Source organism: Halichondria panicea, chromosome 1 (genome assembly GCF_963675165.1).
Source record: "Halichondria panicea chromosome 1, odHalPani1.1, whole genome shotgun sequence".
Taxonomy (NCBI): Eukaryota; Metazoa; Porifera; class Demospongiae; order Suberitida; family Halichondriidae; genus Halichondria; species Halichondria panicea.
This window is the reverse complement of record NC_087377.1, coordinates 4,139,542-4,156,552: the sequence shown is the minus strand read 5'-3', so window position 1 is coordinate 4,156,552 and position 17,011 is coordinate 4,139,542. Positions and strand designations below refer to the sequence as shown.

Here is a 17,011-nt window from a genome sequence, read left to right as displayed (position 1 = left end):
TTCTTGGACAAAAGTAATAGTCACAAGTAATTAGTACCTGTTGGTCCTTAGACACTTCATCTTATAATATTATTAACTACCGAGGCATGCACAATAATTGTGCATATTGCATGCCCATAGCAATGCCCATAGCAACGGGATACAAAACCACGCCTAGTTGTGTACGTGTCCACATATCGTGTAAGGCATACAACACCCACTTGTACGCATGCCACGATGTCATAGTATGTTTTTTGTTCCATAAATTCTTGTGACAATACACCATCCTCAAACAATTCTTTGATTTGCTTAAGGTCTTCTAAACAGGGTTTGAGTAAACTGCAAGTTGCGTGACCCTGAAACACATATACGGTAACACTTCCCACCGCCTGCATGTAGCAGGGGAGACAGTACAGTTTGCCGTTTGGTTGCCGGCGCTTCATGTACTGAAGCACTGACACAACCATAATTATTTTTGTCTAAGATCAACGAATATACCATGTCTGCCATCTAATAACTAAATCTTCGCGATTGTGTAGCCGGTCGTATTCTGCGTAGTTTGTATGTAGTCTGCCACGTCATGATGGTGTAGGAGGACTTGATGTGTCACTAGCATAGACACAATGGACATCTCGCCCAGCCATCACTAACAATTAACAGCTATAGGTGAGAGGATCAGTTGAGAACTTGGATCAATGAAGATTCAGGATCAATGTATATAAAAATGGATATACGTATCACTCTTTGAGCAATATGCTGTGGAGCTTCTTAGCAATGGCATGCTGTCTTCACTTTAATACACAGTTATCAACACATTTTTGTGGATCTTCTGTTATCTCCTCAAATACTGGGACACTGTAATGGAATGTGCCCTGCCACGTCATGATGCTGTAGAACTTGATGTGTCACTAGCTGTTAGTCATAATTATAAGCATAAACCTAGTGAACAAGAGCACTGCTTGCAATGATTTGTATTCACATGAGTCTCGTAATTTTTCCTTGGTTTAATGTACCATGTGAACACCCTTCTAAGTCTGCGCTAATTTTCATTTAAACAGAAACAACTGGCATATATATTCTCAATCTAATAAGAGTGAACTTTTTCGATGTTTGCTCTCTCAATACTCTACATCTGTGAGTAATTGGGGTTTGTCGTAACTCAAAGAAAAACCGTTACAAAGAATACAAAGCTGTCACAGGTGAAGCCACTAATAATAAAATTGTTGTCAGCTAGCTCCCCGTGTCCAAGCTCACGAAGGTGGGTGGACACAACAGTGATTGAAGACACAAAATGCAGGTACTTTCACGTTTTTTCCAAATCATTTTGCTTTATGTAATCCAGTAGCGATCCTGCGACACAAAATGTTACAGTCTTACAATAACAACATAAATACGTTGGGATTGACCACGTAATTGTATCTTACTTTTAAAATGAAAACATAGTCTCCCAAGACTGATTCTTATTCATCTCACATTTAACCTGGTTACTGAAGAACACATTAATCATCCCGTTAAGAAATTTTGGCTCATTTAACTTTCCCCTTTCCTACAGTTCTCCAAATGTTATGTTAATAATTTTGCATAACGCAAGAAGCTAACAGCTCCCATACTATTTGCTCTTATAGTCTTATTTACAGTACTTACATATTACTTCACTGTTAGAAGTGGGGTGTAATAATTATTACACCAATTTATGGGTACTGCATAGGCTCTACCCTATGGCACGCCAAGTGTAACAAAAATAAATAGCGCTATAGGACGTCATAAAGTAAGGGAAAACGTCATGCATGCAAGACGTGCTGTAATCGTTACAAGACGTGCTGTAACGTTACAAGACGTGCTGTAATCGAGTGCGAGGCTCAAGGTCAAAAGGTGACTGGGTGTTCATTAATTAAAATGGTTGATCAAAGAGCTGGAGCTGGAGATCGAGTGTGGGGATGGGAAACATTTCTCCAAGAAATGGAGACTTTCCTTACTACGGTAGATAGAGAAATCGATTATACTCAGTCTACTAGTTATGCCCAGTTCGTTATTGAGAGGTTTGAGGTTTGTATACATGCTCTATCTTCCCTTTGTGTACAAATTGAAGATGATGGCGATGATGAGACGATTGAAGTTTGCACGGCATTGAAGGAAATAATGGACAGTTGTGTGTTGCTCAAGACAATGTGGTACACTCGACTTGATGAGTTGGATGCACACACAGACGGAGGCTACCAAGTTCCCCAGGTTGCTAGGAGAGTAGGACGTGGCCGTCCCCAGCTATTTATTTGTCAAGACCAGTTGGAATACCTATGTAGTTTAAATTTCACTTGGACTGAGATTAGTAAACTATTGGGTGTCTCTCGAATGACTATCTATAGAAGAAGAGGGGAGTTCGGCATTCTAGATGTTCATAGTGCTGCAAGAAGTATAAGTGACAGTGATCTACGTACAAAGCTCCAACAGGTGCGTCGAGAAATGCCAAATATGGGAGAGACACTGGTGATTGGGCGACTACGGTCATTGGGATATGCTGTCACTAGACAAAGGGTGCGTAATGCTATCCACGCAACCGATCCCCTGAATGCAGCTCTGAGATGGAGAGGAATCCTCACTGCTCGGCGCCCTTACTCTGTTCCCTCGCCCAACTCTCTATGGCACATGGGTAATTCATATATAGGTGTTGTGTGACCAGGTTTATGGTTAATGTGTGTCAATTAAGTTTTAGATAAAGGAGCCCAGATGTGTGTACATGCATGTATATAGGTTGGAGCCTTATTATTATAGTAGTAGCAAGACTTGTGTATACAATACATGCATACTAATCATATCTTGTATTCGTACAGATGGCCACCACAAGCTTGTGAGATGGGGCATGGTAACGCACGGGGCTATTGACGGATATAGCAGACTCGTCGTGTTTCTTCGCTGTAGCAATAATAACACTGCCGAAACAGTTTATAATCTCTTCCTTTCAGCTGTCCAACGGTTTGGACTACCGTCAAGAATGCGATCTGACTACGGTGGTGAAAATTATCGTGTAGCAGCACATATGCTAGAGAGTAGAGGATATGACCGCAACAGCATGATAACTGGCAGTTCCGTGCACAACCAGCGGATTGAGCGCCTCTGGCGCGATATGCATCGTTGCGTAACAGTGATATTTTACAAGTTATTCTATTACCTAGAGCAACATGGTTACTTGGATCCTGATAACATGTTTCATCGGTATTGTTTACAGTACGTCTATCTTCCACGTATCAACCAGTCACTGAAAGTATTTATGGAGGGTTGGAACTGTCATGGGGTTCGAACGGAACACAATCTAACACCACATCAATTATTTGTGCGGGGAGCACTTCAAATGCAGAGAAGAGGACTTCAAGCCCTAGACTTTTTCGAACATATTGATGAAATGTATGGTGTAGACGAAGAAATCAGTACGGGTGATGACGATTACACAGTTCGTATACCCCCAATTGGTCTTGCATTGTCTGATGAGAATATGGCTTTGTTGAAGGAAAGAGTAAATCCTCTGGCAGACAGCGATAATTTTGGGATAGAACTGTATGTTGAAACACTTACTTTTTTACGTACTTTGATTAACTGAGATTTGTTAATGAATGTGCAGTGCGTAATGCCAGTAATAATTACAAATTTATATCCAAGTTGAATGATGGTACAGTGCATGGAACCCCTCTATAACGGACACCTTTAATTGGAGAACAAAAAGTTTTGGCCGTTGTTAAGGGGTTGTTTTGTATGCAAACTTTTGGGACCTGGGTGTCTGGCCGGTATGTCGCAGTTGGCCGTTAAGAGGGGTTCCACTGTATATAATTTTTATCATTTATGTTAATGAATGTCTGTCAGATGCAGGTACACATAATTATATAGACACACTATAAAGAGTATGACTAATATTATAGTAGTACTGCCAATACACAATGTTAGGACGTATATTATTATTATACTGGAATAGGTTGCAAGTACGTAGCCACTGTATATACACTTGGTAGATATTGTCATATAGTTTTACAGATGCTGTTTGTTAGTCTGAGTCAAATTTCTCATTGGCTTGTGGCACCGTCTTCAATTATACCTGAATCCGGATAGAAAAACATTTGCAATGTGAAAAATTGCTACAATCCTATGTACAACCTACTGATTCATATAGCATTTGAACGTGGAACATTTGTGGAACAATCATAATTATTACATGCATGCTTGCAACATGATAATCATAAGCTCATGCAGATAACTATATAATTATATCTTCACTGTGACAAATGCAAGCACATGCATGTACTACTTGCATGCATGTATAGAAGGTCTTGCTAATTTTGCATTCATAAGTTATAGGTGTTATATATAACAATTCTCCTGGGACCAAAGCTTGCATGCTTTTTATTGGACCTATATACCTACATCACTCAGTAATACAAAAATCACAGCGATGAATGCTTTACAATACAATAACATCGTCATAAAGGTAATAATTATGGCCAAAAAACATTGACAGACATGCATGCAGTGTTATCAATAATATAACATCGTCATAAAGGTAATAATTATGGCCAAAAAACATTGACAGACATGCATGCAGTGTTATCAATATTGCAAACGTCAATAGCTGTCCATTCTCCATAAGTACTCGCTTGACAAACAAGCTCGGAACTCAGAAACAAACACTTGGTATGAAGGGTATGTTGAGGATAGAATCAGGGATGGTGCACAGGTGAGGGCAATGGGTCTACGTGAAGAACCGGTAAGAGCGTTAAATTCTAGAGATATTTTTTGAGGAGGAACACACCGAGCTGCCAGTAACGAAGCGCAGAAAAGTTCGCAATTCATCCAGTCCCATATTTCCTATAAATTGACGCAGATAACCTAAAACCCTATCTTGGGATTGATCACCACCTTCAGCTTCCTCGAGCATCTTCAACACCATGGCAGAAGACACACTCAGTGCCCAGTAAAGCATTCGAAGACCATCAACCATCATGTTATCCCAGAACACTTGGTGTTGCTCAGGCACTCCGCAATGGATAAGAGACAAAGCAGCAGCAGGCTTTGAAACAAACTCGTACCTAGCCAAGTTTACCACCATCTGCTTTAAACTATTTGGGGTAGGCACTTGTCTGCTATTGTATCGACTGAACAGTGATATTAATTCGCATTTGATTTCAGAAGAAAACACAGGAACTTGCTGTCCAACCACAGCCATAGCTTCCTTAAGAATACCTGCCTCGTGAATACTTACACTATCGATGAATGACTCCAAAAGAACAGTATCACTTAATGAGACGGAAGTTTCTAGCAGAGATTGAACTAAACAAGGGAAGGCAATCCGAATCGGAAGAATTCCTGACATTATGTACGAATGTGAAAGTACAAGACCAAAGGTGGAGAGACACGCTTTATCCATTTCAGGGTGGACTACAGGACACAAGAGTGAGCTACCATCAAAGAGACGCTCATAGGCAGATTCATAAAATGCTGAATACATGTCCCTCGACACTCCACCTTCATCTATGCCTTTCTCCCCCTCAAAGCAAATACGCATTGGATATTCTTTCAACAGTTTATTCGCTTGGTTTTGGTACAGAGAAATGACATCCTTAAATACATCGCCACGTTTCACAGAATGATATGGTCCAAGGTAGAATTGTTGGGAGTTCACAAAGGTCATTCGAGTGTCATTGGCTAAACAGATAGAAACAGACACATAATATCAAACAATCAAGTATGCATGGGTAGGGGGATAAAGAGGGAGGTTCAACAGGGTCAAAAGGTCACTAAATACAATTTCGCCCCCTAATGTTTTACAACTGTAAGCAGCGGAAAATGTAGTGTTCTCCTGAGTTACAAGCTGGAAGGGAAGGTAAGAAATGTTGTGACCAAAAATTGTAGGAATAATTTTCTGCTGCAATAATCCTTGACCTATTGACCCTGTCAAACTCCTCTATCACGGTAAACAAAGTTGCAGGACTATGGCTGAAAATTCCACATCAAAGTTCTATCACCATGTTCAAATATAAATATCAAATACAAATATCACTATATATCCTGTTTTCATGTAGTTGCTAGGATATGACTGGGGGTTAACTATGATAATTCCCTCTGATATTTCCCCAGACATGTTTGGTACAAGATCATGTAGATAATTTTGTCTACTTCTAGCCATATCAATGTTTGGTTGCTTTGCTGTACTGTAGCTTAGTGACTAGTCATAGTTTGTCAAAGATAGTGAGGCACTTGTCACTTGATAAGAGAGCTGGTCATTCGTATTCTCAAGCTAGAGCTAGTGCAAGTGCTTGCAAGTGGGAGCCTTGGCACCACTCTGCGCGCGCACTGTCTGGCTCCAGCTCTGTGGGTATGGGTGGCTTTAGCTGTTTGTGAGGCTTTAATCTTGGAGGAGGAGTCAGGGCAGGGCTCAAAGTGTTTGCTAGATCAGCATTTCTTTAACAGCGTGGAACTGGAGAACTCTGGTGTCGAACGGTAAGCATTTTGTACCTGTAGCTAGCTAGCTATTGACAGAGCAAGCTTTCCCACAATGCTTTCTTTTTACTTTCTGATAGTTTTAACTTGAGTTACCATGGTATAGAGGAGTAAATGCGCAATTATAGCTAGCCAATCACATAGGATATATAACACTCATACTATGGTTGCTAGGGATTTATGGCAACGTAAACCACACCTCGCCCTCGGGGCTACGCCCTCGTGCTCGGTGGTTTACTGCCATAAATCCCTAGTATAACTATAACATAATATCACACTTAGCCTCGTTCCCAGGCCAATTTTTCTTTAGGTAGGGAGATGGGATAGATTGTATCTGGGCGTGTCTATAGAAATTGTAAACTGTATTGTAAAACATGCCGTAAAATGTGAATGAAAATACAGAAAAATGCCAAGGAAAGTAACAGTATCCTACATGTATCTAGTTATGTGTCTATGGCTGAGCTGGCTTCCAAGTTCATTGTTTGCAGCAGCTGGTAGCACAAAGACTTGCCAAATCACATCATATTTTCCTTCTCACAGGAGTTTGACAGCTTGGACTTGATGCTTTGAGAGTCAGGCCTTCTTGTTTGACATCTAAACTTACTAGGAACTACTATATACAAGTAGCTACCACTGAGCTAGCTAAATTGCTTTCATCGTGAGATATTAATAATTTTGTAGATTACTGTAGCAGAGTAAATACCACACGTATAGTAGTTTTACCACGCCCAGATACGATCTTCCCCAGGCCTACTTTTCAACCTAGCGTTCTATTAGAAGAAAAAACGACCTGGTACAAAGATATATATCATGTCTTTTGATCGTCACATCATACAGATTTACCTTTAGAAAGCACATCTGACTTGTCCGGCCATTAGACTTATCCGGCACGCAGACACCTCCCTTACGGTGAACCTATGTACGTATAACACAACCAGCATCTTCAACTATTACCATCATGAACTCACAACAATTGTCTCTTTTCCAATAATAATCATGCATGCATGTACACTGGTACAATGTAAGTAGTAGAAGTATAGGTTACTTGTCTATATACAAGTTTCAAATTGGTGTGTGTTCAATGCCAACTAAAACACAGTTTGTAGGCATTGGGGGGGGGGGGTGTGTATGTTTGTGCAGAGCATGAGCTTACCAAAGATACAGGATCAAAGTATCCATTCCTCTCATCAACAATAAGGATTCCTTGGACATCTGCGATTGTCTGATCAGTGGTGACAATTGATCGGGGAAACATACAACAGATCCCATACGGGTCCTCCAAATCGCTCATTGCAAAAACGTACTCGTAGAGAACCTAGAATAAAATAAGACAACGCCTACAAAAACTATCCAATAACACTATATGTTACCTGACAAGAAGCTTCATTGGAAAAGGTAGAACCCACTCTGTCGCCATTGGGTAGCCGCATGTAAATCTGTTTTCCATCATCCGGGTTTGTGGAGGTCAGTTTTTCTCTTAGAGAAATTTTACTGGCCTGGACCATCTACAAGTTAAAGAAGTTCATAAAATTGTTCATTTGGCCAAATTAAATAACAGTTAGACACTGTTGTGGGCGAGGGTGCCGGGCATCGACAAAAACTGTTTAGATACTACGTGCGCATGCGCCCTTGAGGCTTGACATTGTTTCAAATAAACAAGCTTTTTTTGTATGACAACATTCCTCTGAGGCACTTTTCACAAGTACAGTTCTTATCAAGTAGTGTCTAAGGTATTTTAGTCACCTCTGTCCAAAGACGTTTTCGCTCTTTTGACTGGTCAATGCGTAACCCTTCTTCATACACACGATCCTGCTCAGCAACAATCATCCTTGTTTGTTCGACACTCTCATTAACCTGTATGTAAAAATCAACAAAATAATTTCAATTCTCTATACACTACCTTTCCTGGAACAACTCTAGACAGAAAGGCAGGTGGCAACTCTTCATCAGATGACATAATGGAGCTCGCATCATCCTTTATGAAGAATAAACACATCATTCAACATCCGTATAAAAAAGTCTCTATTATTCAGTCAACAAACTCGCAACATAAAAATCTACTACCAGCTACTTACTTCACAGTGTGACACCTACTACTAGTATGACCAGCCATACCTTGAGTATCGGTGTGCTTATTTCCTGTAAATAAGAAGCAGATGCAATGCTTGGTGATGTTGTGGATGCAATTCTTGATGATGTTCCTTGGGAAGTGGACGCAATGATTGATGCTGAAGTGGAAGCAATACTAGATGATGTTCCTTGGGAAGTGGACGCAATGATTGATGCTGAAGTGGAAGCAATACTAGATGATGTTCCTTGGGAAGTGAACGCAATGATTGATGCTGTTCCCTGGGAAGTGGAAGCAGTACTAGACGATGTTCCTTGGAAAGTGGATGCGATTACTGTTGCAGTCTGGGTTGAACAAAAGAGAAGTTTATGTACTGCTTATCATAACAGATACCAGTATAATATTTACCTTTTCTTCCTTCTCCCTAATGTAGAGCCCCCCTCGTCTATCCACTATCTCCCCTCCTGGGGCCTGGTTTGTGGATACTGACAGCTTCCCCGCATCAGCAACTAAATATTCCCAATTTTGCAAGTTAAGGTGCTTGAATCCACGTTTGATTCTGTTTTGAACATCAGCAGGAGACATACTTCGCTTAATTTCGATAGCCTCAATGCGTTTATCTGCTATTAACTTCAGTCTCTTCCTTCCCTTGGGTAGAACTAACGTGGAACACCCGGGTACAAGAATTACTTTGACAGATATTGATTTGACTCTGGTCGACTTTTTTTTGTTTTGCGCTGATTGAGCAACACAATCGTCCAGGGGATCAAAAACATTGAGGTCTTTTGGTGGAACACTTTTTGTTGAAGGGAAAATAGTTGCCAACACTTTCGCACAGGCACCACTAGTCTTCGAAATACGCTTTAAGCCAGACACAGCTTTAGATGTCACACTACGAGACTGTAAACAAAATACACATGGTCGTAAAAGGATTGTTTAATTGAAGCCCTGGTCCCATACTATTAAATAACCCTACTTAGAAAATGCTTGTACAAATACGGCAATCTGATTGGTCACTGAGAGGTCCATTATTTCACTTTGAGACCCACCTCAGCAGAGGTCTTCTATGGAGGTCCATTATATGTACTTGCCTATGGCATTTATGTTGAAGTCATAGTAACGATGATGCTGTAAAATCAATACAGAGGTGCGACTACTTGCAAAAGTAAAAGTTATTGTGTTGTGCAGTGCAGCTTTTTGATCACTCATGCAGCTACCAATAGCTAGCGCTCTAACAGAGCTAACTACTAAGTAGAGTAGCAACTTTCTATTAGCAGTTTTGCTACGCATGATTTCAAGAGACGGAAACGGCCTTCATTTTTTTTTTGTTATGTAAACTAGACATAGCTCGGAGAACGAAGCTTTAACGTTGCTAGAAGCCTGTAGAAGCTCTTGGTTGCAAAGTCTCCTTTGTGTTAATAGCTTAGCGCTATTCTAAATCAGTTATAGGCCTCGTCCAACGGTCACTATGGGATTATGAGACATCAGGCCCTTAGTAGCACCCTCGGGACACTACAGCCTCTGGCCTTCAGGTCTCATAATCCCATAGAGACCTTGGACTCAGCCTATAACTATTATTTAGCCAATTATCTACAGCTACACCATACATTCTACATGTTTATATCACTTGAGACCATCGATGAGTTGCACAGTCTTAGCTATTATTAGAAGCATTCTAGGTACTCAGTGTGACAAAAGAACTCTTTGTACGTGCCTCTAGCTTCTTCCAAAAATCAAAAATGTATGTACCCGAAGTAGTGTTCTATTGAAGTATATCAGCAGCATAATTGTTTACTTCCGGTATTGTATCTACTGTAGGGGTGTGGTCATTTGAACCTCTATAATAATAATAACTAGAGCACTGAAGTGCTAACCCTCGGCTAGCTGTTGACATGAATATATAAAAACCAGAAAAGAGAATGTAGTAGTATGCATGAGGATGCCATGGAAGTAGCTGGCTAAGCAGCAAGTAAATAGGAGAAAAGTAGAAATTGAGGCAAGCTGAGATTAGTAGTGCATGATTATGAGACATGCACATAGATGCAAAGGCCTGAGTCATAGCAGGCTTCTTAGAAATGGCTCATGGGGCTAGGATAAGCAAGGAACATGAAAGAAGAAACAACCACAATCATAATTCTATCTTTCTACTTTAGGCCACTCCAACAAAGAACTTAGTTTCCCGTCCTGAATTCTCAGAATTTTGACGAGGGCGAGCTCTCCATTTACCAATGTTCCTGGTAAAGGATCACTTCAGCTGTAAATGGCACCTCGAATAAAGGCCACGTGTAGCTAGTCCAACGTGGCTGTTCTAGTTCTTAGCTTTTGCTAGCTTTTATTCGACAAGGAAGCTTTAACATCAAGATCTGCCACTATGAAACCAAGAGTGCATAAGAAGAGAAGAGTATCGAACTACCAATACCTCTGCACAAACACTGTGCACAAAGTAACGTGACATCCGGTCAATTGCACGTGAGCAACGCGCAATTGATGACGTTTGCGCATAATTACGCAACGCACAGAATTTGTTAATAGTGAGTAAAGAGTGCAAGTGAAGAGAATCAACTGACTATTGTCTCTATTTAGATGATTTTTGTGAAGGGATCGTCTCCTATCAGTGTGCAGTGAGCAGCTCTGATCGCTAAACGGGAAACTAGCTAGCTCATATTATATTGTTCAATTTACCACACCCCTAAAAACGTCACGGTTAACATTTACTAGGAGATTACTAGTAAGTTTACAATACTTCATCACGTGCGAGTCATGTTACTTTGTGCACAGTGTTTGTGCACAGTATCGGTAGTTCGATACTCTTCTCTTCTTATGCACTCTTGATGAAACTAACAACTTGTTGTGTGAAAGCTATCCATGCTGTAAACGCGCACCGTTATGACATCCAGGTAAGCAGACTCAGAAGCAAGCTTCTTAGCTTTTATTTGACAACGAAGCTTTAACATAAAAATCTTCCACTATTAAAACTAATAACTTGTTGTGTGAAGGCTATCCATGCTGTAAACGCAGCGCCATGGCATCCAGGTGAGTAGAATAGGCTATCACAAACAAACTAGAGCACTGAAGTGCTAACCCTCGGCTAGGCTGTTGACAATAATAAGAAACCAGAAGACTGTTCTACAATAAATGCAGTAGTATGTAGCAGGCAAGGTTCTCCACTCACTCCCAGCAGAGCCTCAACTTAACCGTATAGTGAGCAGGCAGGAGCAATAAAACTTGTGAACACAGAAACCTATATAGCCTAAACTATACAGATTTGAGCGCTATGAGCAGCAGGACTATAGGATCATAGCAGAGTCTAGTCAGCAAAGAAGGCTACAAATAAGGCACCTGACATGCACTGGGAGTCCTGGACCGGTATAGTAGGATCCCAGCTGCCTGGAGTTTTACACATGCAGCGTGGGACCCGGAGTAGTCTCACAGTAGAGCCAGCAAAGGAAGTCCCCGAGTAGTCTCTTCCAAATAAGGCTCCACGTGGCTGTAATTAGAGTGCCTCGAATAAAGGCCACATGTAGCTAGAGCTAACCGTACCCCGTGAGTTCAAGCTTCTTAACTTTTGCTAGTTTTTCTTCACAACGAAGCTTTAACATCAAGATCTGCCACTGTTAACTTGTTGTGTGGAGGCTATTCATGCTGTAAACGCAGTGCTATGGCAGCCAGGTGAGCAGACTCGGATGTAGCTAGCTACCCCTTGAGTTCAAGCTTCTTAGCTTTTGCTAGCTTTTATTCGACAACGAAGCTTCAACACCAAAATCTGCCACTATTGAAACTAATAACTTGTTGTGTGGAGGCTATCCATACTGTAAACGCAGTACCTTGGCAGCCAGGTGAGCAGACTCAGATGTCACAGACAAACAAACCAACATACAAACCAACAGACTACTATAACCCGTGGCCGCGGCTCGGCCTCGGGTTAATAATGTAAGCACCGCGGGGTGCTGATGCCTCGGTGGAGGTGGCAAAGCTTTATGAGCTTGGCTTGCAGACTTTGAGGTTTGTGCTAACTAATTAGCTAAGAACCACAATAAAATAATTACGAAATGGAAATGGTCATATTAAATGGTTCATATTAGAATACCGTAAGACCTCGATTTAAGGTGACACTTTTTCGAAGGAGGTCGCTTCTTTTGGAGGTCGAAAATTATATTGAAGTCCAGGTGTCGCATATTTAGAGGTAATTGGAGGTAAGTCTACTAGCCTCGATTTCAGGCCGCTTAAAACACTGATTTTCCAGTGGCCTAGAATCGAGGATATAGGTGTGGCTACATTTACCTCTATTTAGGACGCGACACTAAAAAATAATTGTCAACGCACCTGTCGCTACTTTTAGAGGTCAGAAAATTGTCTAAGCTCGAGGGTGTCGCATATTTGGAGGGTCACCTTAAATCAAGGTCTTACAGTAGAACAAAAGAAGAATTAAAACTAACAGTTGGTTCTACTATTGGAGTGATCTGTAATTAGAACAAAGAGTGTACTCACCTCTTCTCTCAACGTACTACCAGATGCAGATGCAGATGCACTGGCTGTGGGTTGATTTGGCAAAACAGCTCTCAGTACGGATTTATCAGCGACGGACACATTATCGGTCACGTCTAAGAACAGTCCGTCCCACTCCTCGCTTTTCAGTTGAAGCACTAAATTTTTGTTTTGATCTATATCTCGAAACACGAGCTGTGTTTGCTTCAATAACTCTCCATTTCCTCCCTCACTGCTAAAGGACACCTCCCTTTTTCTTTCTCCAAAGCAAACTAGCACTTTCTTCTGCGATGGAATGATATTAGGGCTGAAAGTCTTCTCGATCTCTAGCTCTGCCATCATCTTCTCCGGCACATGGTCTAATAGTCCACTGCGCATGCTCACAATTATGACATAATTCGACTCAATTATGCCTCGAGGCGTAGCCGCAGGAGGGATACAGAGCAAGCAGAAGCAAAAAGTGTTACAATTTAGTGAGGAAGGAATGCATGCTGTGGTCAGGCTACTCCAACAATTGGCAAGCTGCAGAAATGGCCATCATTTATTATGTTCAGAAATGTTCCCAATATAATTATGCTTTGCAATACTTTTGAAAAAGTGCTATATGCTCAAACCCATTTCAGTGATTTCAACCATGAAAAATAATGTAACATCACAGAGTGACTACACTACATGCTTACAATTGAATCTACAAAAATCGTCTCAACCATGCATGTGTGCGGAATGTCACTGTGCTACAGTAACTGTAGAATCATGTTTGGCAGTGCTGTCGAAAGTGTGCCCATCATTATACCAGTATGATAATGTGCCCACCCCTATACCTTATATAGATTTGATGTTATAATTATGTTCTCGTGCAATAATTATTATAGCTGCAGATTATATATAGTGTTAGGACGATGAATTAAAGTAATAGTGTATAGGACTCAGTCAATATTATATTGGAAATTCCGAATAGTGTAGGAATAGTGTGGGGCATGCAGGGTCAATGATAATCAGTATAGTAGAAGTGGTGGGTATACATGGGAGTGAACCCCTCAGAGTTTTTGGCACTCTGAAGTGGTTGACCAATGGTTGCTAGCATGCAATGATAATCCTGCTAGTTCATTTATGGGAGGCTTAAGGAAGGAGCGAGTGCATATACAGACCGCCTTGTCGTCAGTGTTTTTCCACAGTAGCTGAAACAAAAGAAAAGGTATTGATTTGCATTTACCTTCAGCATGCAGTCGTGCATGGTTACTGAGCCGCCTGTTTCCTTTCATGCATGGTGGCCCAATTTGTTCCTGAAGATAACCCACATTGGAGCAATTACCTTCTCATGCTGGAAATCACAGACCATCTATTTTCCCCAGATCTCGACACTCAGATGAAGTTGCTTACCTCAAAAACCCTTCAATAGCCTTTTGTGAGCTCTATACTGATGCCCCCAAAATGCACTATCTGATGCATGCATGCACCAAGACTGATCATTGAGTAAGTGTGCACATGTATACATATATACTGTATATAGTGGGTAATTATAGTGGGTAATTGTCGATTTGGCGAATGAAGGTGCATGCATGAGGGTCACCAAAAATTAAAAATCGCCAATGCCCAGTATATCCCACGTGGTTAATAATGCCGTGCCGTAGTATACTATGGAGTGTCGTTTGTGTCAAAACACCATGTGTAAAAACTGCATGTCTAATCCACGTCATGCACTTCACTATTTCACTATATCAGTGTCCCACTACTATAATTAAAGCGGTCTCACGTACCGGTCTCACGCTTTACTAAATCGGTGTCCTGATTTACTAAATCGCTGTCCAGATATTTGTTCCCGCGCTGCGTGTTACTGCAGCCTTTTTAATTGCGCATGCTCAAAGATTTGCAGTATTAAAGGCATTGAGTGTATGCGAACTCACAAGGTTCATATAATATTATATAGGGCGCTGTTCCATGCAACATCGTCAAATGAAAATTGCCAAATTTACCCGCTATAATTATATATAATTATGGTGTAAAATACTCTGCATGTATATAATGTATACATGCATGCATGCATGCCTGCATGATATAGTTAAGACATGCACGCATGTGCTTTTTGTGACAGTATATTATTTTTATATCCTTGTATAGTGTTAGTTGCAACTCCCTGCATGCATGCATGGGGTATCAAGTGGGGTAAATGTAACCATGCTCTTGTATATAGGTTTGGTCAGTGTATAGCTATATATATTAGGCCAAACGTACGTTCAAACTCGTTCAGCAATTACAGTTGGACTCTTGTTAAACGTCACCAGCTACTGCAGTGCTATATATATGTTCCATCATGGGGGATTACTTTGGACATGCAGGAGCGTCTGGATGTTAGTCCAGGTGCATGATACCGGAGGGTAGAATTCAGTGTATCCATACAAACCGAGTGATTGGTCAATAATGATTTTATTGCCAGTTGCTATATGACAGCAATAAAAAGGCATACTGAGAACAAAGAGTATATACATAAGTTATAGAGTTGAGAATGAATTCTTAATCTAGACTATATACATGTTGGCTACTCAAGAGAGATCATGCATGCATGCCCCTGAAGGTGCCTCTCTGATGAAAAGGGTCCTTTCTAAACATCGATATAGTCTATATAACTCATTCTAAATGCGTTACTCAAGCTCTATATGCTGCAATGACAAAGAAGTTTTAAATTGCAGCTGCATGTATGGCCATGGCAAGAAAATAGATTTTACGTATGTAAACAAGTGATATATACATGAAAAGCATGTGAAAAACATACATGCATGCATCAACATCCCTAACCACAGGGATCTGTATATATATGATTCCCTATACATGCATGTATATGATTCCCTATACATGACGTATATATCATTCCTATGTAAAAGCAGGTTCTGCATGTAGCACAGTTATAAACCACTGCATATATACCTAACCACATACCAACGGGCAAGAATAACTGTGTGCATGTGTATACTCCCCGGGTGATTCAGTAGCCTCACTGAGTATAGGCCCGGAGTTGCAAAAAGAAGCTGTAGGTAAGTTGTTATTACATGACTGTGAAGACTATACCTATACAGCTGGCTGTTATGTACTTATGTACGTAATACTATCAAGGGCGTATAAAAGAAGAGAGGGCATGCAACTCCAAGAGCAGAATTCAAACGTGGGCGGATAAATGTGCATGACTGTGCATGAAATACTAAAAATAGACATTTCTATTTTTAGCACTGCATGCAAATGCACACATTCCTCCGCCCACGTTTGAACTCTGCTAGCTACGTGTACTGATAGTGGAGTTGCATGCCCTCTCTTCTTTTATACGCCCTTGATACTATTAATTATCGGAATTTTTAATTTGTTATGTATATTGTTGCACGACAATTGTTCCTATTAGAGCAAATTGGATAAGAGTGGATGGTAAAAGCCAGCCGTCATCCTTTAGAAACTTGATCAAGACTGTCCAGTGTTCGTTCAAATTGTTGATAATTATTGTGGAAAACAACCCATTTGCAATTTAACTGCATCCGTTTTGATCGTCACTATCATGTTTTTATACACTTACCAATCCATACACTCTTACATATTTATCCCATACAACCCCTTATATCATCTGCAAGAGAACAGTTTGTGGACAGCACGCTGGTTATATAATTACGTAGAACACTCAGTAGGTCCTATAAAATCAAAATACTGTGCATGTGAGCTTTGGTTGGTATATATACATGTGTATAAAGGCAGAATTGTTATAAAACAGCTATTATAATGATAGCATATCAAATTAGCAAGACCTTCCACATAACTATGTGTAAAATACATGTGAATAGGGTTTTAGGTTATCTGCGTCAATTTATAGGAAATATGGGACTGGATGAATTGCGAACTTTTCTGCGCTTCGTTACTGGCAGCTCGGTGTGTTCCTCTTCGAAAATATCTCTAGAATTTAATGCTCTTACCGGTTCTTCACGTAGACCCATTGCCCTCACCTGTGCACCATCCCTGATTCTA

At 40.6% G+C, this 17,011-nt stretch overlaps 2 protein-coding genes and 1 long non-coding RNA gene across 5 annotated transcripts in view; 2 read left to right on the top strand and 1 right to left on the bottom strand.

The window, feature by feature from the left end:
- Nucleotides 1-17,011, top strand: part of LOC135337602 (uncharacterized) — a 64,909-nt gene that overhangs the window by 22,074 nt on the left and 25,824 nt on the right. Inside the window, exons 4-5 of one of the 3 annotated variants that reach the window (XR_010395199.1) lie at nucleotides 14,365-16,915; nucleotides 16,975-17,002. The exons of 1 other annotated variant lie outside the window; for it this stretch is intronic. This is a non-coding gene — a long non-coding RNA (uncharacterized LOC135337602). Of the gene's footprint in view, nucleotides 1-14,364; nucleotides 17,006-17,011 lie in introns of those variants that run through there. One more of the 3 variants, XR_010395198.1, reaches the window with a different exon arrangement.
- On the top strand, nucleotides 1,695-3,624 carry LOC135336029 (uncharacterized). The gene is made up of 2 exons (XM_064531799.1): nucleotides 1,695-2,626; nucleotides 2,808-3,624. The coding sequence occupies exons 1-2, from the start codon at nucleotides 1,876-1,878 to the stop codon at nucleotides 3,569-3,571; spliced, it is 1,515 nt and encodes a 504-aa protein (XP_064387869.1). The 5' UTR covers nucleotides 1,695-1,875; the 3' UTR covers nucleotides 3,572-3,624.
- LOC135335786 (uncharacterized) lies at nucleotides 3,919-13,382 on the bottom strand. The gene is made up of 9 exons (XM_064531359.1): nucleotides 13,016-13,382; nucleotides 8,936-9,427; nucleotides 8,575-8,871; nucleotides 8,360-8,434; nucleotides 8,203-8,313; nucleotides 7,830-7,964; nucleotides 7,613-7,774; nucleotides 7,303-7,374; nucleotides 3,919-5,664 (listed from the first exon to the last, which is right to left on the bottom strand). Exons 1-9 carry the CDS (start codon nucleotides 13,352-13,354, stop codon nucleotides 5,647-5,649), a joined length of 1,701 nt encoding a protein of 566 aa, XP_064387429.1. The 5' UTR covers nucleotides 13,355-13,382; the 3' UTR covers nucleotides 3,919-5,646.